The following is a 25,140-nucleotide window of genomic DNA, read 5'->3' as shown; positions in this document are numbered from 1 at the left end:
CTTCCATATAAATCCATAGCGGTTCTTGTCCCTTCTCGCTGAAGCTGTTTTCTTGGGTGGAAAATGTTCTCTCAGCCACACAGAAGGAAGGAATTGCCCCTGGAAGGTGGTCAGGTCCTCCTGGGAAGCGTATTCAGCTGGAAGGTGGTCAGGTCCTCCTGGGAAGTGTATTCAGCCAGCAGGAGATAAGCTTTCCCTTTTGCTATGCTAAAGCCCTAGTGCCCAAGCTCATGTTTGTGCAGCTTTGGGATGAGCTGCTGCATAGCTGATGAGAGATTGTGATGGTGTTCAGAGGGGCTGGTCACAGGTTTAAAGTAAAGCACTTGCTGTGTTAACTTTTCAGGTCTTGAAATGGTGGGGGGGTAGTTTGGAGGTGAGAAAGCAACCCCAATTCTGTGTCATTTCATGACTTATTCTTCTCTTACATAAAAAGTGATAGAGTTGCCTATTTTCAATGGGAACACCATCACCTTGATGAGATGCATAAACCCCTCTTTATGAATATTTATGGCTGCTCAACTGTTTTTTCTTGCCAAATCTTTCTTGTGGCTTTCTTAATTAAAGATGAGGCCTGTTTCCTTTTGTGCTCCCCATATTTGATCAGGAAATAACTTCCTAGCACAAGGGAATTAGGGGGTGGGAGAGAAAACTCTTCCAGTTCTGAATCATGGTAAGTGCTTCAGATAGGAAAGACCTTCTCTTTGAATCTCCCCTTCTGTAGAACACATACCTGTCCAACATGCCTCTGTATGGTGCACTTCTTTGTTCTGCTTATTGGCTTTCATCAGTTTAATCGCAAAACACTTTAGTCCTTTTTGGTTGATTTATGTAACTGATTTGTTGGCTGCTTCTTTTAATCTGCTCAGATATACAATAAAATGTCCCCTTTGATCTGTTTTAACCAAACTGGTAGTTGTAGGATTTCTAAAATGGTGCTGAGAAGCCACAGAGCACATTCCTGAGTTTTTTCCCCATAAATGGCACCATTGCAGCAGATTTTGAAGAGGAATAAAACGCGTTTTGTCATCACACCTCTGTGGCAGACATGCTATAAACATGCAAAGAGACTGAGATAACTTCCCTATAAATCTTCAAGCACCCATTGACTAGCATTGTGTAGGAGGCAAAGTCGGTGCAAATCAGCATGAATAAGCTGACTTTAAAAGGCTTCATAATTGACACCAAGGAAGACTAGATCTGTGTGACACTCTGTGGGCAGCCCTGCCACCTCTGCGTAGTTGTTAAGACTTCTAATCAGCAGGTATGTCTTGTCCAGTATAGGAGTAGGGTATTGCCGTGTTCTTGACAAACACTAAAAACCAAGGGACAACACGTTTGTTCCCTGTGCAATTCGTTGGGAAAAAAGGGAAAAGAGGGAAAACATTTAAAGCTCTTGAGTCATTGAGATAGAAGAGAGGGTGCTGCCATCGATGTGTAAGTCAGGACTCTAAGCAAGGACACTAATAGGAGTACAAGCGACATAATGACTCTGGTGACTACAAAAGGTGAAAGGTGGCTTTAGGAACTGAGATTTCCTTTATGACCTCCCTGCCTGCACACGGGTGACCAAACTGCTCCAAGACAATGAGCAGAGTCCTGCCCCTCCTCGCATGTGTCTCACCACGACAGCTCCACTGACTTGCCTAAAGTTACGTCAGATAGACTTTGATGGAATGGTGAGTCCTAGAGAGCGCGTTTCCCAAAGCACTCTAGGGAAAGGACTCTGAATTACACACACCGCTGGTTCCAGAGATAGCAAAGGCTCAATCAATCAGGAGAAATAAAGAAGGTTGGTGGGAAGCAGGAATCGAGTCATAATAAGTGCCCCAACACAACCACCAGCTCTTTAAAGAAACGTCATAAACCAAAAGGAACATGTTTTAAGTGTCCCTTTTTTGATGTGATCCCAGCAGAGTTTCTCTGATGTGGTTTCATGATGCTACAAGGTTCTTGTACCCTGTATGCCTCTCCCTTGTGTGTAAGGTGGAGCTAGGGAGGTTTTTACCGCTAAAAGTAGAGCAGGGCTTTCATTTTTCCACTTTAGATCTTACATCATGGTTGTCCTGACTGGCAGAGCTGTAGATCCAGGTGCTCTGGAGCAAGGAGATGAGGTTGAAATCCTCACCCTTGGCCAGCACAACCCCTGTGGGTGAGCTGAGTGTACCCTGCTCTTCACAGCTCTCTCCACAGCTCCCTGCAGTCCAATTGCAGAGTCCACCGGGCCCAAAGGGGCTGAGCTGTGGCCCCCACCTCTGGTCCTAAATTCTTCACTTCTAGGGATACAGTGCCTGTTACAGAGCTGGAAATGCTTCTGGAGGTGAGTCCTTTGTGGCAGGCACCAGCACCTTCAGGTAGGGATGCTTTAGCAGTGCTCCAGGTAGAGCAGTGCATCTTCTGGGCTGTCTCTACCAGACCCACATCCCAGATGGGGTTGGCAGCCAGAGATGGTGGTGCAGGGGATGGTGATCACTGCCATGGCAAAACACAAGCTGGATCACTCCTGGGGGTGATGTAGCCTTCCTCCTCCTTCTACAGACCAGAATTAGGCTGTTTAATGCCATAAGGGAAATAGAAAACCTTGAGCTTACCTACATGTTCTCATAGGGCTCCCAAAGCGTATCCTGCAGGAGAAGGTCACGAAGCCATCCGTCACATCACTTGCATTCCTTGCATTTTCCAACCTTCTTTGCTGAAGAGTCCCAAGGGCTGAACACTGCCCACACATGGTTGTACCCTCCAGTAGAGTCTTATACGTTGCAATCCCAATATCCAGGGCCAGTCTGGCATTCAGCAGCTCCTGGTAATCCCGCAGCATGCAAGCCAGCTCATCCTTGGCCTTCTGGAGGGCATTCTGCAGCTCAGCGTCCTTCTCCTGGGCATCTTTGAGGGCACAGTCCCCACGCTGCTCAGCATCACATGGCCTGTCAGGGTCTTTCTTTCCCTTTCCCTCATCCTTGCCTTTGAAAGAGGAATTCTTGCTTCTTTTGAGGTTCCCAAATTGGGAAATATTCCGGTTGGTTTTAGGAAAGCCAAAATCACAGAATGATAGAATGTATGTAAAAAAAAAAAAGTAAAATCAAATGTAAATTCTGAAATACTGCAGAAAAGCTGCACATGTCCCTGTGCTGCCAGACTGGGTTTAAGTCTTGTTTTGAGGATATCAATACTTTGTTCTAATTGGAACTAATAATTAAGGTTTTCCATTACCTCCCGTTATAAACTATATAATGAATTAGATGGTCTGAAAATTATACCAGTTTCTATGGGTGCTGAATTACTGGTGAGTCATAATTCTATCCTGCTTATTGGATGCTTTGAACCTGTGTCAGAAGCATTGTGTCCTGCCAGAATTCATGCTGGAGCAATTTTAACCACTTTCAAAGCTAATCCAATGATCTAATTTGGTGCAATTAGTTCTTTGCAATAATCAAAACGACCCAACAGAAAACAGGCCATCAGGTAAGCTCTCTTCCTTGCTCAGCACTGGTAACATCCTCTCTAGACCAATGGAACCAGTGTGAGCCAATGCTCCTTGATAAAGGTGAAGGATGTAGGAAACATGATTTGGGATCTCACATCTAGGACCCAGTGAGTAAATATGATCTCTATTGCCTGCTTCTTCACATTTTCTAGGTCAAGCTGCCTTCTCTGGAGCACAGAACTCAGCTGTTCGATCTCTTTCTGGTGAGACAGACATGAGATACTGCTCTCCAGAGAGCCTTTCCTCTCTTCTTGAGTCCAAGGAAGTCTAAAACGACCAGCTCAGATGTGGATGCCCAACTTTTAGGGGGAAAAAAAGCAGTGTGCCTCTATCTTCTTATGAAGTTTTTGGCTTTGACTGCATAGAACACATGGAAAAATGAGACTCCTGTGGAGAAGATGATAAATAGCTTAGAAAAGAAGCATCTCAGCCACAAGCCTGTGAACTGTCAGTTTATGAATCATTTAGTTGGAAACTGTGGTGGACTTGGCCTTGGTGTGCAGACCAGCAACCAGCATCCAAAAATACCTTCTTAACACAGCTGCTCTATGGCTACTCTCTGTTGCTCTCCTTTGTGTTTGAGCTTGTAATTAAAACCCTTGGGATACCTCAAGGCAAATAAAAGAGATTTATTGGAATTGCTTGACAGACGGGGAAGAAAAGGCTGATAAGTTTAATAGAGCTGCTGAGAGCCTCACAATGCCTCAGAGGCGGAGCCGAGATTCCATCTCTGTCCTTGTGGCTTCTCTCCAACTTGTCTTTCAAAGCAGAAAGGGGAAGGGTTTTCATTTCAGATGATCTGAAAGGAGCGGTTTTCCCCTGCTGTTGCGTTGAACCAATCCTTTGTCAACAGGCTTGAAGCTTGGTCGGTGTTTTCTTGGCAGTTAAACATCTGGGGGTTTCAGATTCCCAAGAAATGGATCCATCTTTCAGGTGCCCATTTCTTTCATTGGCTTTGCAGGGATTTTTTCATCCCTTTTTTGTCTCTCCCTGGGCTCAGTGGAGGGCTTTTCCCATCACCTTTCACAAGCAGGCTGATGAAAACCAAAACTGGTTACCAGAAACCTCGCTGGCATCTTGTCTCCAAGAGCAGCTGATGCCAAAGGTTTTCATGTACCTCATTATTTACAAATGTTCTGCACTGGAACAGCTTGCCCTTAGCCCAGCAAGAGAGATAATTGATGCTATGAAGTAGCTGGAAAGACAACCAACTTAATTGCAGGTTCTTGACAGCACTATCAATTACACCTACACACAGAAGAGCAGGAATGATTGAAGTCCTGGGTGTCTCACTTGGCTGCTTAAATACAGGCAGAGTCCGTGACAATCCCAGCTGGAAGAGCAGGATTGGAGCCCAGGAGGAGGGCACTTGGCCTGGAGCTGCTCTGACTCCATCTTCACTTTGTGCTTCCCGTTTGTCTCTCCTTGGTCTCCCACCACATCCCCCTGATGCCTCCGCACAGCCCCATGAGGAGGTTCCATGCTGCTTCTGAGCACAAGTGGGTGACCTCCGGGCACCCTGCCTGGTCCTGCAGTTGGGCTCCTTTCCAGCAAGCAAACTGAGCTCAGAGTTTTGGTTTCCTCGCTGTGGATGGAGCCCACAGGGTCGTGGATGGTTTCAAGAGTTTTCCTCCCATAGATACACTTTGATAAGCAAAACATCTGCACTTGGGTTTTCACACCCCCGGACATGGAGAGAGGTTCATCCATCCTGCTCCACATCACCTCTGAGTCTAGATGTCCCCTGGTGACCCCGAGCCACCAAAAGGCAGATGATGCCACCAGATGCAACCCTTGAGCTGTTCTCAACCGCTCAGCTCGGGCTGTAGCTTGGAGGACCATGAGGTCAGCTCTGCCTTCCTCTCCCGACTTCATCTCATCTCTAACTCGCTGCAGGAGATACAGCTTCTGCGTGTTGTTTGACAGTGCAGGGTGTCCAGGTTTGAAATACACCAGATCTTCTCCACACACTTCCATCTGATGGAACTCAGTGCATTCAAGTCTGAGTAATTGTGTTTGCTGCCTGTCAGGAGAGAGAGGGTTGTATGTGCATGTGGGCACCAGGGGAGTAGCTCCCGGGGTAATCACAGCTCATTAATTCACTTCTGATCACCAGGAATTTTGGAAGGAGGCCCAAAAATCAGAGCCCCCCCCAGTTTTTATGGTACTGAAATGCAGCCCTGACTGATTTCACTGCTTCTTGCCAAAGCAAATCAGGACAACTTCTTGTTCAGGCCACATCTGTACGGCAAAGAGGGCTCAAGCCCAGAACTCCACCAGTCAGATTGAAACTGGGAGCACTGGCGCAAAGACCAGCTCACCACCAGTCACTATGGCACGCCTGTTTTCACCCACTAGGTGGTGGTATCTAACGCATCTTGGGCTCTTGTTGGGTTCTTGGTGGTGACATGAGCCTGTTCACACCCAGTTCAACGCTCAGAAACCTCTCTGGATGCCACCAGCAAGAGCTGGCTCACAGCTATAGAGGGCAATATTTAGAAGCCTTGACAGCATGTAACCATCAAGGCCCTCAGGCCTTGTAAGAAGGTGGGATTTCATATGGGTTTGTGCTCTTAAGGTTGACTATGAGCCTGGGATGTTTTGTAAAATGTATGTGCATCCAATAATGCAGCTCTGCCAGAAAAACAGCACTGAGATAGTTACTCCCACATTTAAGGACAACTGGTCTACTTCATCTTCTTCACCACCTTGGTGTCCTCAGGCCCTACCTGAAATCTTGTTCATCATGTCAATACTCTTGGAGGCTCAAGCTGTGCCCAGGCACAGGGGGTCAGTAGACACCTTTCAGCCTTACATCCTGAGCATGTTTACAGTGTTGTGATAACTGATAAAACATGCCCCAAGACATTAATATGAAAGCCCCATCTTATGATCTTCTCAGCCCCTGAACCTCAAAAATCAAAGTGTCCCCTCACACAGTCATTTCTGTGGCATTTTCCATCAGAAATGCAGTATCTAACTGATACACACAGTGAGAGTCGGTGAGAGTCAGTGAGAAACCGGCAGTGGATGTTCTACACAGACACTGCACCTCTTGTAGCCACTTTCCATACTTTGCATGTGCTGTTGTGGTGGAAAGAAAGCCATCTGCTTGATCATGCCAGCTCAGATCTGGATGGTCCAAAGACCTGCAGCTTGGTTTTGGTCTTAACAGAGCTCCTTGCAGATGCTAGCAGGAGTTGGACCACGGACCTGCCGAAGGAAAGGAACCACAGTAACTGACATATTTCCAGACAACTGAAATCCTGGATGAGATTTTTTTCACTGCTACTAAAACAGAGATGATTTCATATGGAAGGTGCCAGAACACTCATCTCCAGAAACCGGAGGTATCATTATAGCTTAGCTGACAAGCAGAACAGGTTTTGATATACCCATCCAAACCATTCCTTCACTAAATTAGCCCAGCGCTTCAGGCTATGTACTACCAGCGTGTAAACAGTACTTAAAACAACTCGGTGGAAACGCTGATCAAGCCCCTGTACGAGCTGGGGGTTTGCAATCTCTTTTCTGAGCTGGTCTCCCAGGCTCTCATTGTAGTCACCCGAAACAGTTGGTTTGTCTGATCTCCAATGGGTGTTTCATCCCATATGAAGGTTGAGGCACAAATCAGGTCTTCTGAGTCGCCCATTTCTCTTGGCTGACTCCACCTCCTTCCTTTCCAACCCTTCACTCTACAAAGTAGATCAGTAGAACACCCGCAGACCCGATCATGATGTTCATATTAACTATTTCTTCTAGAGATGATGACACTTGGTAGTGTGCAGAATTCCACAGCTTCCACTTGTTACTGTGAGAGGAGAGGCTTTGTCTTGATGGAAAAGCCTTACCCAATGCCTCAGATAAGAAGTGGGGTGGTGACGATGCAGCTGGTTTATCACTTGGATCCTGAGGAACAGGGCTGGTTCAGTGAGCGAGGTAGGAGCAGCCACCACCAAGGTGAACAACCGGCCTCAGCTGCTGGAGGGCAGCTCTACACGGTGTTTCACAAGCCCAGGTAGACTCACTGCACCCACACACTGAACCTGTGGGACATGAGCCAGAGCAGATGCAAACACGTGCTCCTCTCAGCAGGGTTTGCTAACACCACATTTCACTGCCTCAGCTGACTGCTCCACAGCCTGCCTTTGATGGTGGTGATAACCTAGTTTGGACAGAAACACGGTGTCCGGACCTCCCCACATGCAGGGCACTCACAACTGCTCCCAGTCTATGCTCTGAAGGTGTGATTCAACCCTTTGTGCTCCCCATCAACCTTCTCCGGTTGTTTTCATGGCTCTATAGCCATTTGCAAATGGGTCTCCCCAAAGGATTTCCCAGCACCCCAAGGATCTCCCTCCCCGCTGGCTGCCACCCCCAGGACTCTTCACGGTTGGATTCCTTACCAATGCCTGTCAGATTTTCAACACCAGACATGAGATCAGTTCCTTCTTTCCTGTCTGTATCAGAAGAAATGGGGTAGCCCTAAACCTCAGTGGGGATGCCCCATCCCTGGCAGTGTTCAAGGCCAGGCTGGATGGGGCTTGGAGCAAGCTGCTCTAGTGGAAGGCGTCCCTGCTCCCAACCCAACCCATTCCATGGTTCTATGACTTTAAGGAGGTTCTGTGAGAAATGTAGAAAACATCTTCCTTCCTCTGCATAGAAGTGACAATTGAATAAGTTGTTGCCCAAAAAAGGCTCACGTGGGTACACAGCACCCCAAGTGTGATTGGGGATCGCAGTAGGGAAAGACAGGACTAGAAGGGAGATAAGGAGACATTGTTGTTCATGGACTTTCTGCTCCTTTCTTTCTCTGCAAGTGCAATGAGAGCAAAATCTACATGGACAATTCTGTCCCCTGGTTATTTAATGAGTGACTCCTGGAGGCAATGGTGGACCCAAGGTGTAGCCACATGTCCTGGTTGAGCAGATGGACCCCCTCAACACACATTCATTTGTAAGCAGCTTCTTCCACTTTATCACTGATATTTTCTTAAAGTTGGGTCAGATCTCCACAAGCTGCTTTATCCAGTCAGAGTTCTCCAATCATAGTCAATCAATGAGTTCTCCTCATCATAAACATCGGGGTCGCGCCCTCCCATAGACTAATACACACACCACAAACAGGGTTTCAAGCTTTTAGTTGCCAAAGACAAAGGTTCCAAAGAGCTGAGCTCGAGGGCTCAGAGAACACTTGAGGAAACAAGAGCAACCATCACAACTGTGTCCCAGACCCGAGGTGCATGGTAGGACAACGGCTGTGGAGGGAGAGGACAGCTTGGGATTATGCGTGACCCGTTCAGAGAAGCAGTGACTCAGTGATGGAGAAGAAACCATTGCCTCAAAGGTGAGGTCAACATCTTCTTCCATCCCACTTCTGGCAGATTCTGGCATGCAAATATCAGTTGTGGGATGCATCTCCCAAAGAACCGGAGCCACTTCCAAAGACAGACCAGTAAACCCGCCTTCGGGAAGGCCACTCACCTTCGGGAGTGTCCTCCCCAGTCCCATCCCCACAGCTGCCCTCACAATAACCCGCTTCCCCTCCAGAGGTAACACCACGTGAAGAGCCATAACCTTCACTATCAGAGCCATAGACAACCCCCGAGCTGGATTCCCAACCTCCAGAGCCATACCCTCCACTGCCAGAACCACAGATACCTCCGCAGCTCGACACCCCACCTCCTGACCCAGAGCTTCCACCTCCTCCTGAGATGGAGCACTCACTGCCTGAGCTCCCACCGCCTCCACACCCTGAGCCTCCTCCTCCACAACAGATGGAGCCACCGCTGCTTGAGCTGCCTCCGATGCCATAACCTGAGCCTCCTCCTTCTCCTCCACCAATGCAACTGCCACTGCCAGAGCTGGATCCCCAGCCTCCAGAGCTGGAACCTCCTCCAGAGATAGAACCTCCACTGCCAGAGCTTCCTTCTCCTCCATAACTTGAACCTCCTCCTGAAATACCTCCTGATCCAGAGCTTCCTCCTCCTCCTCCAGAGATGGAGCCTCTCCTGCCAGAGCTGGATCCCCAACCTCCAGAGCTGCCACCTCCTCCAGAGATGGAGCCTCCATGACCTGAGCTTCCACCACCAGAGATGGAGCCTCCCCTGCCCGAGCTTCCTCCTCCAAATCCTGATCCCCCTCCAGAGCTTCCTCCTCCTCCATAACTTGAGCTTCCTCCTCCGATACCTCCTGATCCAGAGCTTCCTCCTCCTCCTTCAGAAATGGACCCTCTCCTTCCAGAGCTTCCTCCTCCTCCATATCCTGAGCCACCTCCTGAGATACCTCCTGATCCAGAGCTACCTCCAGAGATGGAGCCACCACTGCCAGAGCTCGAGCCCCAACCCCCTCCAGAGCTTCCTCCTCCTCCAAACCCGGAGCCTCCTCCTGAACTTCCTCCTCTTGATCCAGAGATGGATCCTCTCCTGCCAGAGCTTCCTCCACCACCAGAGCTCAGTCCCCCACCATGGGGACTGCATCTGCCACTGCCAGAGCTGGAGCCCCAACCTCCAGAGCTGCCACCTCCTCCATAGCCTGAGCCTCCTCCTCCAAACCCTGAACCACCCCCAGAACTGCCACCTCCAGAGATGGAGCCTCTTCTGCCAGAGCCTCCTCCTCCTCCATAACTTGAGCTTCCTCCTGAGATACCTCCTGATCCAGAGCTGCCTCCTGATTCAGAGATGGAGCCTCTCCTGCCTGAGCTTCCTCCCCCTCCATATCCTGAGCCACCTCCTGAGATACCTCCTGATCCGGGGCTACCTCCGGAGATGGAGCCACCACTGCCAGAGCTGGATCCCCAACCTCCAGAGCTGGAACCTCCATGACCAGAGCTTCCTCCTCCAAATCCTGATCCCCCTCCAGAGCTTCCACCTCCTCCATACCCGGAGCCTCCTCCAGACCTTCCTCCTCCTCCAGAGATGGATCCTCTCCTGCCAGAGCTTCCTCCTCCAAATCCTGAGCCACCTCCTGATGGAGAGCTGCTTCCAGAGATGGAGCCACCACTGCCAGAGCTGCTGCCACCACCAGAGCTCAGCCCCCCACCGTGGGGACTGCATCTGCCACTGCCAGAGCTGGAGCCCCAACCTCCAGAGCTGGAGCTGCCAAAACCTGAGCCTCCTCCTCCAAACCCTGAGCCACCTCCAGAGCTGCCACCTCCAGAGATGGAGCCTCTTCTGCCAGAGCTTCCTCCTCCTCCATAACTTGAGCTTCCTCCTCCTCCATAACTTGAGCTTCCTCCTGAGCTCCCTTCTCCTGCACAGATGGAGCCACCAGTTCCAGAGCTGGAACCCCCATGACCTGAGCTTGCTCCTCCTCCTCCAAATCCTGATGCCCCTCCAGAGCTTCCTCCTCCTGATCCAGAGATGGATCCTCTCCTGCCAGAGCTTCCTCCACCACCAGAGCTCAGCCCCCCACCATGGGGATTGCATCTGCCACTGCCAGAGCTGGAGCCCCAACCTCCAGAGCTTCCACCTCCTCCATATCCTGAGCCTTCTCCCCCTCCACCCCCAGAGATGGAGCCTCTTCTGCCAGAGCTTCCTGCTCCTCCATAACTTGAGCTTCCTCCAGAGCTTCCTTCACCTGCACAGATGGAGCCACCAGTTCCAGAGCTGGAAACTCCATGACCTGAGCTTCCTCCTCCTCCTCCAAATCCGGATCCCCCTCCAGAGCTTCCTCCTCCTCCATAAGTTGAGCTTCCTCCTGCAATACCTCCTGATCCAGAGCTACCTCCAGAGATGGAGCCACCACGGCCAGAGCTGGACCCCCAACCTCCTCCAGAGCTTCCACTGCCTTCATACCCTGAGCCTCCTGAACTTCCTCCTCCTCCAGAGATGGATCCTCTCCTGCCAGAGCTTCCCCCTCCTCCATATCCTGAGCCACCTCCTGAGATACCTCCTGATCCGGGGCTACCTCCGGAGATGGAGCCACCACTGCCAGAGCTGGATCCCCAACCTCCAGAGCTGGAACCTCCATGACCAGAGCTTCCTCCTCCAAATCCTGATCCCCCTCCAGAGCTTCCACCTCCCCCAAAACCCGAGCCACCTCCAGAGCTGCCACCACCGGAGATGGATCCTCTCCTGCCAGAGCTTCCTCCTCCAAATCCTGAGCCATCTCCTGATGGAGAGCTACTTCCAGAGATGGAGCCACCACTGCCAGAGCTTCCTCCACCACCAGAGCTCAGCCCCCCACCGTGGGGACTGCATCTGCCACTGCCAGAGCTGGAGCCCCAACCTCCAGAGCTGGAGCTGCCAAAACCTGAGCCTCCTCCCCCAAAACCTGAGCCACCTCCAGAGCTGCCACCACCGGAGATGGAGCCTCTTCTGCCAGAGCTTCCTCCTCCTCCATAACTTGAGCTTCCTCCTCCTCCATAACTTGAGCTTCCTCCTGAGCTCCCTTCTCCTGCACAGATGGAGCCACCAGTTCCAGAGCTGGAACCCCCATGACCTGAGCTTGCTCCTCCTCCTCCAAATCCTGATGCCCCTCCAGAGCTTCCTCCTCCTCCATAACTTGAGCTTCCTCCCGAGATTCCTCCTGATCCAGAGCTTCCGCCTGATCCAGAGATGGAGCCTCTCCTGCCAGAGCTTCCTCCTCCAAATCCTGAGCCACCTCCTGATGGAGAGCTGCTTCCAGAGATGGAGCCACCACTGCCAGAGCTTCCTCCACCACCAGAGCTCAGTCCCCCACCATGGGGACTGCATCTGCCACTGCCAGAGCTGGAGCCCCAACCTCCAGAGCTGGAACCTCCTCCATAGCCTGAGCCTCCTCCTCCAAACCCTGAACCACCCCCAGAACTGCCACCTCCAGAGATGGAGCCTCTTCTGCCAGAGCCTCCTCCTCCTCCATAACTTGAGCTTCCTCCTGAGATACCTCCTGATCCAGAGCTGCCTCCTGATTCAGAGATGGAGCCTCTCCTGCCTGAGCTTCCTCCCCCTCCATATCCTGAGCCACCTCCTGAGATACCTCCTGATCCGGGGCTACCTCCGGAGATGGAGCCACCACTGCCAGAGCTGGATCCCCAGCCTCCAGAGCTGGAACCTACATGACCAGAGCTTCCTCCTCCAAATCCTGATCCCCCTCCAGAGCTTCCACCTCCTCCATACCCTGAGCCTCCTCCAGACCTTCCTCCACCACCAGAGATGGATCCTCTCCTGCCAGAGCTTCCTCCTCCAAATCCTGAGCCACCTCCTGATGGAGAGCTGCTTCCAGAGATGGAGCCACCACTGCCAGAGCTGCTGCCACCACCAGAGCTCAGCCCCCCACCATGGGGACTGCATCTGCCACTGCCAGAGCTGGAGCCCCAAACTCCAGAGCTGGAGCTGCCAAAACCTGAGCCTCCTCCTCCAAACCCTGAGCCACCTCCAGAGCTGCCACCTCCAGAGATGGAGCCTCTTCTGCCAGAGCTTCCTCCTCCTCCATAACTTGAGCTTCCTCCACCTCCATAACTTGAGCTTCCTCCTGAGCTCCCTTCTCCTGCACAGATGGAGCCACCAGTTCCAGAGCTGGAACCCCCATGACCTGAGCTTGCTCCTCCTCCTCCAAATCCTGATGCCCCTCCAGAGCTTCCTCCTCCTCCATAACTTGAGCCTCCTCCTGAGATACCTCCTGATCCAGAGCTTCCGCCTGATCCAGAGATGGAGCCTCTCCTGCCAGAGCTTCCTCCTCCTCCATAACCTGAGCCTCCTCCTGAGATACCTCCTGATCCAGAGCTTCCTCCAGAGATGGAGCCACCACTGCCAGAGCTGGAGCCCCAACCTCCTCCAGAGCTTCCACCTCCTCCATACCCAGAGCCTCCTCCAGAGCTTCCTCCTCCTGATCCAGAGATGGATCCTCTCCTGCCAGAGCTTCCTCCACCACCAGAGCTCAGCCCCCCACCATGGGGACTGCATCTGCCACTGCCAGAGCTGGAGCCCCAACCTCCAGAGCTGGAGCTCCCAAAACCTGAGCCTTCTCCTCCTCCTCCAAATCCTGATCCCCCTCCAGAGCTTCCTCCTCCTCCATAACTTGAGCTTCCTCCTCCGAAACCTCCTGATCCAGAGCTTCCTCCTCCTCCTCCAGAGATGGAGCCTCTCCTGCCAGAGCTTCCTCCTCCAAATCCTGAGCCACCTCCTGATGGAGAGCTGCTTCCAGAGATGGAGCCGCCACTGCCAGAGCTGCTGCCACCACCAGAGCTCAGCCCCCCACCATGGGGACTGCATCTGCCACTGCCAGAGCTGGAGCCCCAACCTCCAGAGCTGGAGCTGCCAAAACCTGAGCCTCCTCCCCCAAAACCCGAGCCACCTCCAGAGCTGCCACCACCGGAGATGGAGCCTCTTCTGCCAGAGCTTCCTCCTCCTCCATAACTTGAGCTTCCTCCACCTCCATAACTTGAGCTTCCTCCTGAGCTCCCTTCTCCTGCACAGATGGAGCCACCAGTTCCAGAGCTGGAACCCCCATGACCTGAGCTTCCTCCTCCTCCTCCAAATCCTGATGCCCCTCCAGAGCTTCCTCCTCCTCCATAAATTGAGCCTCCTCCCGAGATACCTCCTGATCCAGAGCTTCCTCCTCCAGAGATGGAGCCTCTCCTGCCAGAGCTTCCTCCTCCAAATCCTGAGCCACCTCCTGATGGAGAGCTGCTTCCAGAGATGGAGCCACCACTGCCAGAGCTTCCTCCACCACCAGAGCTCAGCCCCCCACCGTGGGGACTGCATCTGCCACTGCCAGAGCTGGAGCCCCAACCTCCAGAGCTGGAGCTGCCGATACCTGAGCCTCCTCCTCCAAACCCTGAGCCACTTCCAGAGCTGCCACCTCCAGAGATGGAGCCTCTTCTGCCAGAGCTTCCTCCTCCTCCATAACTTGAGCTTCCTCCTCCTCCATAACTTGAGCTTCCTCCTGAGCTCCCTTCTCCTGCACAGATGGAGCCACCAGTTCCAGAGCTGGAACCTCCATGACCTGAGCTTGCTCCTCCTCCTCCAAATCCTGATCCCCCTCCAGAGCTTCCTCCTCCTCCATAACTTGAGCCTCCTCCTGAGATACCTCCTGATCCAGAGCTTCTTCCTCCTCCATACCCGGAGCCTCCTCCTGAACTTCCTCCTCCTGATCCAGAGATGGATCCTCTCCTGCCAGAGCTTCCTCCACCACCAGAGCTCAGCCCCCCACCATGGGGACTGCATCTGCCACTGCCAGAGCTGGAGCCCCAACCTCCAGAGCTGGAGCTGCCAAAACCTGAGCCTCCTCCTCCGTATCCTGATCCGCCTCCAGAGCTTCCTCCTCCTCCGTATCCTGAGCCACCTTCTGAGATACCTCCTGATCCAGAGCTGCCTCCACCAATGCAACCGCCACTGCCAGAGCTGGAGCCCCAACCTCCAGAGCTGGAGCTCCCAATACCTGAGCCTCCTCCTCCAAACCCTGAGCCACCTCCAGAGCTGCCACCTCCAGAGATGGAGCCTCTTCTGCCAGAGCTTCCTCCTCCTCCATAACTTGAGCTTGCTCCTGAGATACCTCCTGATCCAGAGCTTCCTCCTGATCCAGAGATGGAGCCTCTTCTTCCAGAGCTTCCTCCTCCTCCATATCCTGAGCCACCTCCTGAGATACCTCCTGATCCAGAGCTACCTCCAGAGATGGAGCCACCACTGCCAGAGCTCGAGCCCAAACCTCCTCCAGAGCTGGATCCTCCATACCCGGAGCCTCCTCCATATCCTGAGCCTTCTCCTCCTCCACCTCCAGAGATGGAGCCTCTTCTGCCTGAGCTTCCTCCTCCTCCATAACTTGAGCTTCCTCCTGAGATACCTCCTGATTCAGAACTTCCTCCTGATCCAGAGATGGATCCTCTCCTGCCAGAGCTTCCTCCACCTCCAGAGCTCAGTCCCCCACCATGGGGACTGCATCTGCCACTGCCGGAGCTGGAGCCCCAACCTCCAGAGCTGGAACCTCCATGACCAGAGCTTCCTCCTCCTCCTCCAAATCCAGATCCCCCTCCATAGCTTCCTCCTCCTCCATAACTTGAGCTTCCTCCTGAGCTTCCTTCTCCTGCACAGATGGAGCCACCTCTTCCAGAGCTGTAACCTCCATGAGCTGAGCTTCCTCCTCCTTCATATCCTGAGCCTCCTCCTGAGATACCTCCTGATCCAGAGCTGCCTCGTCCTCCATATCCTGAGCCTCCTCCAGAACTTCCTCCTCCTGATCCAGAGATGGATCCTCTCCTCCCAGAGCTGCTGCCACCACCAGAGCTCAGCCCCCCACCGTGGGGACTGCATCTGCCACTGCCAGAGCTGGAGCCCCAACCTCCAGAGCTGGAGCTGCCAATACCTGAGCCTCCTCCTCCAAATCCTGATCCCCCTCCAGAGCTTCCTCCTCCTCCATATCCTGAGCCACCTCCTGAGATACCTCCTGATCCAGAGCTTCCTCCAGAGATGGAGCTACCACTGCCAGAGCTGGAGCCCCAACCTCCAGAGCTGGAGCATCCATGACCTGAGCTTCCTCCTCCACAACTGGAGCCTCCTTCTGGGGTACCTCCTTCTCCACAGATGGAGCCACCTCTGCCAGAGCTTCCTCCTCCACACCCTGAGCCACCACCTGAGCTTCCACCTCCAGAGATGCATCCTCCATGACCTGAGCTTCCTCCTGAAATGCCTCGTGATCCATAGCTTCCTCCTCCTCCAGAGATGGAGCCTCCTTTTGAACCTCCTCCTCCACATATGGATCCACCACTTCCAGAGCTTCCTCCTCCATACCCTGAGCCTCCTTTTGAGCCTCCTCCTCCGTATATGGATCCACCACTTCCAGAGCTTCCTCCTCCTCCAGATATGGGGCCTCCTTTTGAGCCTCCTCCTCCTCCATATATGGACCCACCACTTCCAGAGCTTCCTCCTCCTCCAGAGATGGAGCCTCCTTTTGAGCCTCCTCCTCCTCCTCCTCCATATATGGACCCACCACTTCCAGAGCTTCCTCCTCCTCCAGAGATGGAGCCTCCTTTTGAGCCTCCTCCTCCTCCTCCTCCTCCTCCACATATGGACCCACCACTTCCAGAGCTTCCTCCTCCTCCACAGATGGAGCTTCCTTTTGAGCCTCCTCCTCCTCCTCCTCCTCCTCCACATATGGACCCACCACTTCCAGAGCTTCCTCCTCCTCCATACCCTGAACCTCCCTTTGAGCCTCCTCCTCCTCCTCCACTTATAGACCCACCACTTCCAGAGCTTCCTCCTCCTCCACAGATGGAGCCTCCTTTTGAGCCTCCTCCTCCTCCTCCTCCTCCTCCACATATGGACCCACCACTTCCAGAGCTTCCTCCTCCTCCATACCCTGAACCTCCCTTTGAGCCTCCTCCTCCTCCTCCACTTATAGACCCACCACTTCCAGAGCTTCCTCCTCCTCCACAGATGGAGCCTCCTTTTGAGCCTCCTCCTCCTCCTCCTCCACATATGGACCCACCACTTCCAGAGCTTCCTCCTCCTTCATACCCTGAACCTCCCTTTGAGCCTCCTCCTCCTCCTCCACTTATAGACCCACCACTTCCAGAGCTTCCTCCTCCATACCCTGAGCCTCCTTTTGAGCCTCCTCCTCCTCCTCCACATATGGACCCACCACTTCCAGAGCTTCCTCCTCCTCCAGAAATGGAGCCCCCTTTTGAGCCTCCTCCTCCTCCTCCTCCTCCTCCACATATGGACCCACCACTTCCAGAGCTTCCTCCTCCTCCATATATGGAGCCTCCTTTTGAGCCTCCTCCTCCTCCTCCTCCTCCACATATGGACCCACCACTTCCAGAGCTTCCTCCTCCTCCACAGATGGAGCCTCCTTTTGAGCCTCCTCCTCCTCCTCCTCCTCCTCCTCCTCCACATATGGACCCACCACTTCCAGAGCTTCCTCCTCCTCCATATATGGAGCCTCCTTTTGAGCCTCCTCCTCCTCCTCCACATATGGACCCACCACTTCCAGAGCTTCCTCCTCCTCCACATATGGAGCCTCCTTTTGAGCCTCCTCCTCCTCCTCCACATATGGACCCACCACTTCCAGAGCTTCCTCCTCCTCCATACCCTGAACCTCCCTTTGAGCTGCCTCCTCCTCCTCCACTTACAGACCCACCACTTCCAGAGCTTCCTCCTCCTCCAGAGATGGAGCCCCCTTTTGAGCCTCCTCCTCCTCCTCCTCCACATATGGACCCACCACTTCCAGAGCTTCCTCCTCCACAGATGGAGCCTCCTTTTGAGCCTCCTCCTCCTCCACTTATGGACCCACCACTTCCAGAGCTCGGTCCCCATACTCCGGAACTTCCCCCTTTTTCTCCTCCAGGGTTCGACCCCTTGCTCGTGCCCGTGGTGGCACCTCCAGAGCTCACCCCCCCTTTCCCTCTTTTCAAGCCTGAAAATTTGACTCCATAGACTCCAGCAGCACTCGGATTGTGGTCAATGACACCTGCAAGAAATGGAAATGATGTTCTCCTTATTCTTCTTACTCACAACAACCATAAGAACCACTCATGCAAGTGGTTACGTATGCCTGTCCCTGGCAGTGTTCAAGGCCAGGTTGGACTCAGGCTTGGAGCACCCTGCTCCAGTGGAAGGGGTCCCTGCCCATGACAAGGGTTGGAACTGGATGAGCTTTAAGGTCTCTTCCAACCCAAACCATTCCATGATTCTAGGAACACTCAGTGCAGCCCTTCCTTTAGGGAGGTTGGGATATGGGTTCCTCTCTCCTTTAGCTGGCCTCTGTCTTCCACACCTAGTGGGGTTTTTCCTTCACATCTGACATGCAATGAGCACATAGACCTATGGAATAATGACCTCTACAATAAGAGACCCATAGAATAATGAGGAGTTTCTCAATTCCTACAAATCTGGTTGAAATTAGCCATTATGTTCCAAAGTCAGTAGCTCAGGGCTGACATATTCATGCATATACACGCACATTCACACACACAAGAGGATCACACAAGAACACAAGGAAATACTATAGGAGCTAAGCTAGGAACTACAATAGCTTGCTCTGGCGGTAGGTGCTGTATACCACAGACACCAAACAGGTAAAGGTGCCCTTAAAAAGCAAAGCAAAGCCTTGAGGTACTTACAGATGGTGGCAGGAGACCCTTCCTGTATCCTGTGAAGGAAAAGTGACATTGAGACAATGCACCCACTAAACAAGTCAGGGTATGCTCTATCACTGAGCCAATGAACGATAGAGCAAATCATCCTGGAGATCCAAGTGATAGGTCAAAGAGTGGGACCCACTGCTTGGTGCTGGTGCTTCTCTCCAGGATGGATAGCTCCTACCTACCTGGTCTCCTCCTCCTCAAGGAGTGATCGGTACATGGCAATTTCAATATCCAAGGCCAATTTCGCGTTCAGCAGCTCCTGATAATCATGAAGAAGATGAGCGAGGTCGTTGCTGGCCTGCTGCAGGGCGTTTTCCAGCTCCTGGAGCTTCTCCTGGCCATCCCTGACAGCATTGCTCCCGCGCTGCTCAGCGTCTTTGATGCTCTCTTGGAGGCTGGCGTTCTGCAGGGGGCACAAACAGAGTGTTCCCATTTCCCTCCTATGGGATTTTCCAACCCTTCTGGCAGGATTTGGGAATCAAAAGTCCTGCCTCAATGACAGAACCCAGGGTAAATTAACCCAAACTGAATCCCAGTGTAGACAGCCAAAACCTGTATCTGCTCCATTTAGAGGAGAAATCACCCACTCTAGGTTTGCCTTCAAGGGACAGGCTGTGTTATCCTGCACCCAGTCCCCAGGTAGAAGTGAGTTAAGTCCTGCTGGAAAATGTCAGCTTTACCCTTTTCCTTGCAATTTCAATTTCTGGTTGAAGCCTTTGGATCTGCCTGATGAGTTCCTGGATTTCCTTATAACTGGTGCTCAGCTGCTCACGTTGATTCACCCACATGTTCTGCAGGTCCTGGTACTGGTGTGCAGAGAAGAAAACAGACATTTTTGGTTTCTTTTCCATTGAGCAGACTTACCCCCATGTCTTGTCGATGTCCACTCACCCTGCCCCGGTACATGGCATCTACTTCAGCTTTGCTTCTCTGAGCAATTGTCTCGTACTCCTGCCTGACTTCTTCAATGATGCCGTCCATGTTCAGTTCTCTACTGTCATCCATGGACAGAACGACATTGGTGTTGCCAACTACTGTTTGTAGCTGGGACAGCTCCTGAAAGGCAAACAAGATTTGGGATTTTAACAGTGTATATGAGCCTTCCAGGTCGTGTCATGAGGAAAGAAATGGCACCTCCCAGAAGAAACCCACTGGAACTTCCCTATCTGCATCCTCCAGGTCCTATTGTCCCACCACCATTTTCATTTTCAAGTATCTCCTCACCCTTTGTGATGCACCAGACCCCATCTAAGTCACAGATTGAAAAGGACTTTATCGGGTCAAAGACAAAGGTTGTAGTCAAAGGGAAGCTGTGGCTGCCCCATCCCTGGCAGTGCTCAAGACCAGGCTGGACACAGAGGCTTGGAGCAAGCTGCTCTAGTGGAAGGTGTCCCTGCCCGTGGCAGGGGTTGGAGCTGGACAGGCTTTAGGGTCCCTTCCAACACAAACCATCCCATGGTGATCCACTCTCCACAACAAAACGTTCAGGCAAAATTTCTGGGAACCCTACAGAAGACCCGTGTCCTTCAAGTCCTGAGGGCAGTTTTTTAACCTGAGAAGCTTAATACTCACAGCTTCATGCAAGCATCTGAGGAACTCAAGCTCCTGCTTCAGGATTTCCACCCGAATGTCAAATTCCATTTTTCCCATGTAAACGCTGTCCAGTTCCTGTAAAGAAAGCCATTGGCACATTTGCGTTTCTTTGGTCCAAATTCTCCCCTGAAGTGCAGCTCTTGCAAGAGTTGGTGCATTTCTATAAGGCCTTCGTTCCTGGAGCCAAATAACCTTCCACAAACCTCAGCTCTCATTTGAAAAGCAAGTGGAACAAAAGGAAAGGGAGTTTCCTGTACTCATCCTAAAAAGGACTGATTCAGTCTCTAGAGGAGACGATTCCTCTCCAGTCTGGCAGTAAAAATCTGCAGTTTCAATGCCTTTCCCTGGGGTAAAGGTTGGACTTGATGGTCTTAAAGGTCTTTTCCAACCTAGTAGACTCTATGAATCTATGACTTCAGTTAGAGGATAGTTAGAGAAAGTTAAGCAGAGCCCTTGCTTTGGAAAACCTGAGCAATCATCCAGTTACTGCTTTATTTCTGAGGCTTTGATTTAGCTCCTTCACCTTTTTAAGCTCCACAAACTCCTCTTCTTTGGAGGCGCGCTTGTTGATCTCATCCTCGAATCTGAATGGAAAAAGAACAGATTGATTGTTGCCCGTCTCACTTTTTCCATCAGGGGGATCAGAAACCAAAGGGAATCATCCATCAAGGAAAGGTGTCAGCTCTTCATCTAACTGCAGTTTCTGGCACCTGCAAAACTCTGTGCTGAATTAGCCAGCAAGCTGGGGTAGGGCCAGATCGGGTCTAACCCCCCTGTAATTCTGAACTCAGCATCCCATTTCTCAGAGCTGTGGACATGTATTACCCTTGAATGCAGCTAAGCCAGGAGAAGTAATGACTCTTCTCAACTTGACTCCATTGACCCCACTTCTCAGCTCTCTCCCTCCCCAGTGTCCAGGTTGACCACAACCCAACGACTATCAGCAAGAGTCCTGGGTGACCCGTTGCTTGGGGGAGGAATGGCATGGAGGAGGTGGGAAGAGCAGGAAAGACCTACAGGGTCTTTGATTTTCCTCTTCCTGTTCTGGGTCCTACCCTCACCAAATCTGCTCTAGTCCTCCAGCACCGCAGTCCCTTAATGGACCTACTGCAGAGCACTGCTGTAACCTCGTGGAGGTGTGAAGCCAAGCTGTGCCATCCCAGGGCATTGCCATGGCGAATTCCAGCCTGCTTTTCCCCACACTTGTGATTATTCACCTCTTTTTATAATCCTCCACAAACTGAAGCATATTGTAAGCTTCCGGATCCAGCTGCTCCCGCTGGCTCTGGAGCGTTTCCAGCTGCCTCTGCAGGTTGCTGATGTAAGACTGGAAGAAGGAGGTGATGTTTCTGCTCTCTTCTGGTCCGACACTTTGCTGCTGCAGCAGTTCCCATTTGGCGATCAGAGCCTGGTTCTGCCGCTCAAGACACTGGACCTGAAAGGCAAAGGAGAAGAAGCTCTCAGGCACTGCAGGGCACTGGGGGAAACACCAACATCAGCGCTGGTCCCAGTAGAAACCAAATCCAAATTAGAATTTCCAATGCGGTAACATCCAGAGGTTTCATCGGGTGAGACCAACTGTACCAACACTGGTACCAACACAGCTTACAATGAAGGAGGGACACCTTTTGTCCCAGTTTGTTGCAGAAGATGGGTTCGATTTTGCTGCTGCTTCTCAAAGCTGATACTGAAATATTTGCTGGTTTTTCATCTCCTAAATGCACAATATTTAGGGGGATGATTGGGGTGGAGGAAGACTTTGGTTGTTCTTGAACTACCTCAGACACCGAATATATGAGAAGAATTATCTCCCTCTCAGCAGACCACACAGAACCACGCTTTTGTCTTAGAGAAGAAGAAAGAAAGACCTATAGCATGCAGAGCTGATATGCTTAGAGACCAGAGGGGTGGCATCTCTTCAGCTGAGGCACTGAACAGATTTTACCCTGGAAGCTGATTTCCTTTTCAATATGAAAAGAGTCGAAAGTGCTCCTAGTTTCCAGGACTTAAAACTTCTGGGTGCAACCAACACCTTTTCTCTACGTAATACAAGAAGCCCTTAAGTCTTCACATGTAACACACAACACAAGCTTCCATCCTATGCAGAGACACATCACCACCTGACTAAAGGCACAGGTCAGGATTTGAAGGGTGGAAGTGATTTTGTGGCTGTTTTGTTCCTGTACCTATGAGTAGGAATGAAGGAGAAGACCAGACTGCAGAAAGAGGTGAAAGCATTGTAGCAGATAAAGAAAGATGTGGGGGTCACTGGCCTCCTCAAAGAGGCTGAACATCCAAGCAAAAAGCCCATTTGGGTTGAGATTTGGAGAAACACAACACTTTGCTTGGGGAAGATCAATAAGTAAATGAATAAAACCAGAACACATGAAGGATGCTCAAGTCCATCCGCCATCAACAATTCCCAGGCCCCAGAAGATTCCCAGCCATGCAAAACACTTCTCCAGTGAGTCAATGAGTGAGTTCACGTGTTGGTGACATCCCGGTGCTTTGCTGTTGTTCTGCCACCAAAGACAACTCAGAGACACTTATCCCAGGGCTAAATGTGATTCATGTTTATAGCAAGCTATTAAAAACCTCACACCAGTAAGAGGGAATCAAGCCAATGCTGGGGCTTTGAGGGGAGAAGATGCCATTAAACATGCCCTATGACTCACATGGGCAGAGCAAGACCCGTTACAGTTCCCCCTTCCCAGGTAATGGTGCAAGAGAACAGGGACTCACCTTATCGATGAACGATGCAAATTTGTTGTTGAGATCCTTAATCTGCTCTTTCTCATCCAATCTCACTCTCTGGAACTCAGGGTCAACTTGTACATCTATTGCCCTCAACAGGCTGGTGTTGACACGGACCTCCTCAATGCCTCTGCTAACACCAGCCTGCCCCAAACCCTGTCCAGCCCCTCCTTCACCAAAGGTGCTTCCACCAAGCACCTCCCTGCCTGCAACTCTTCCACACGTGCTACCAAGCCGTGCTTCACCCCCTTGAGAGGCTCCCACAAAATACCTTGTTCTACCAAAGCCCCTATCCAGATGTCCCCTACCACCAAACCCCAGGCACATCCCATCTCCTCTTCCTTCTCCTCCGTAGCCTCCGCTGGTAAAAACATTCCTAAAGCCACCAAGGTTGTGGAGACTCCTGCTGCTGTAACCATACCCGTAACCACGGTATCTTCCTTGTCCTCTATTGTCTTCACAATGGCTCACGGTACATGAGCTTCTCCCACCGCCAAGCGTGCCACAGTGAGCAGAAGAAGAACTGAAATTGCCATCCCCAAACTGGGAGAAGCGCCAGCTCATCGTGTTGCCTGCAGAGTGTTAGGAGGAGAGAGCAGCGGGGAAGTGGTAAAACAGGAGGAGAAACGAGAGCAAAGGATCCTCAGCTCCTCTGCCGGGGGTGATGGAAGTTCTCCTTTATATGTTCTGGAGGAGTTCCTCTCCATTCCGTGGTAATTAGCAGGTCTGTTAATGCTGTTGGGTTTGGTTCATCAGGCAGCAATTAAGGCTGCCTGAGGAGAGGTCAGAGTAAACACCACACACTCCAACGGAGATGTTGTGAAATTCCCCAAATCCTGCTTGACTCATGAGCTTTGCTGGGGTGAGATTTCCTTATCTCCTTCACCTGCCCTCCATATTAATTACAGCTCGCACAGTTACCCATGCACATCACATCACCGTGCCTTGTTCTCCTTCACACCTCCCCACCTCTCTTGGCCTCTCATTTCACGAGGACCAGGCCTTGATACTGTCCTCACATTGACGTGGGGGTGGCTGACCTTGCTTCACCGTGTCACCAGAACCTACTACCAGGAGGGAAGATCCCTTAGCTTCCCATTCCCACTTTTCTCTCATTCCCAGTATTTCCACCCAGGAGTAAGGATTGTTCCCGCAGGGAGAGGCTCTTCTTGGTCATGGCGTTGCCTTTGGTCCATAAAGCTGAAATAGTGCCTAGAAAACAAATAAAATGGGATCTCTCTGTATCAATTTTAGCTTTGAATAAATGGATGTAGAGTTTTAAATGGAAACGAGAAAGCTCTGAGAGAAACTTCATCAATTGAATAAATCTTTGAAGTATTAAAGATGAGGTTGCTTTAGGGAGCAAATGACCCATCACTTCCACCCTTCCGCTGTGATTGCTCCTACTCTTCCATGTGGGAATAGATAGACCATGAACTAAACCTGCCTGTTTGTGGAGTGGTTTTTAAAGGCCCTGCTTCTAGAGAGCTGAGATGTCAAATCCAGAGCTGGGCTCCAAGCTTTTCTCCCCAGGTTCTCCCTCTGAGCCTGATCCATCCCTCTTCATCTCTGTGCAGGACTCCAGCTTCCCAGTCTGAGCACGCTCTGGTGCAAAACTCAATGGCCATGGACCCAATGGCCCTTTATGAGCCAAGTCCTGCTGCTGATAACACCACTGAGAGCCTTCAGCTTTGACTAACAGCTCAAGAAGACAACTGAGATCTGGTGCACTGCCTCCAAAACCACTGGTGGAGCAACTTCCACATGGCAAGTGCATCCCCTTTGTCCTCTGCACCACATCAGGAAGAGCTGGAGATGCTCTTCCTGCCAAAGCTGCTGGATAAAGCCACACTGTGAACCCTTCAGTTGCATAAAGGTTATGTGGTCAGGGCCTTGTAACCCTTTCTCTGGGTCCATTTGAGAAGTGCCTCATAAATCCCCTCGATGAAAGGCTTGTGGGGAGCTCTGTTAGGCTGGTTGTTACTGGTCCAGCTGAAATATCTTGAGGTGGACGAGAGTTTGGATGCTCAGTGACCAGAGGAAGGGCTTTTCCCAGAAGCAGGCACTGTGTTTTCCAGACAACCAGATGAGTAGTGCTGTGTTTCCCTCCCAAACTTGGTCTCTTCTAGCCTTACATCTGCAGACCGTCCACTGGTGCTGCTTTCTTGTAATTAAACTTCACTGGTTACCTGCATTTTACTGAGAATTTCAACCAGATTTCCCACTGAATTCCCCCTTTTTTATAGACCTA

At 51.6% G+C, this 25,140-nt stretch overlaps 1 protein-coding gene across 1 annotated transcript; it reads right to left on the bottom strand.

Moving 5' to 3' along the window:
• Window positions 1-2,584: 2,584 nt before the first annotated feature.
• Window positions 2,585-23,308, bottom strand: LOC134168976 (keratin, type II cytoskeletal 1-like). Its single transcript, XM_062629151.1, has 10 exons — window positions 23,198-23,308; window positions 22,878-23,033; window positions 21,353-21,570; window positions 20,659-20,719; window positions 20,115-20,210; window positions 19,434-19,598; window positions 19,329-19,348; window positions 15,395-15,409; window positions 3,601-3,703; window positions 2,585-2,929 (listed from the first exon to the last, which is right to left on the bottom strand). The coding sequence occupies exons 1-10, from the start codon at window positions 23,306-23,308 to the stop codon at window positions 2,585-2,587; spliced, it is 1,290 nt and encodes a 429-aa protein (XP_062485135.1).
• Window positions 23,309-25,140: the final 1,832 nt, after the last annotated feature.

The sequence above is a fragment of the Pezoporus occidentalis genome, unplaced genomic scaffold (assembly GCF_034315485.1).
Source record: "Pezoporus occidentalis ecotype Australia unplaced genomic scaffold, CSIRO_AGI_Poc_V1 ctg329, whole genome shotgun sequence".
Lineage (NCBI taxonomy): Eukaryota > Metazoa > Chordata > Aves > Psittaciformes > Psittacidae > Pezoporus > Pezoporus occidentalis.
This window is presented reverse-complemented; position numbering and strand designations above follow the sequence as displayed.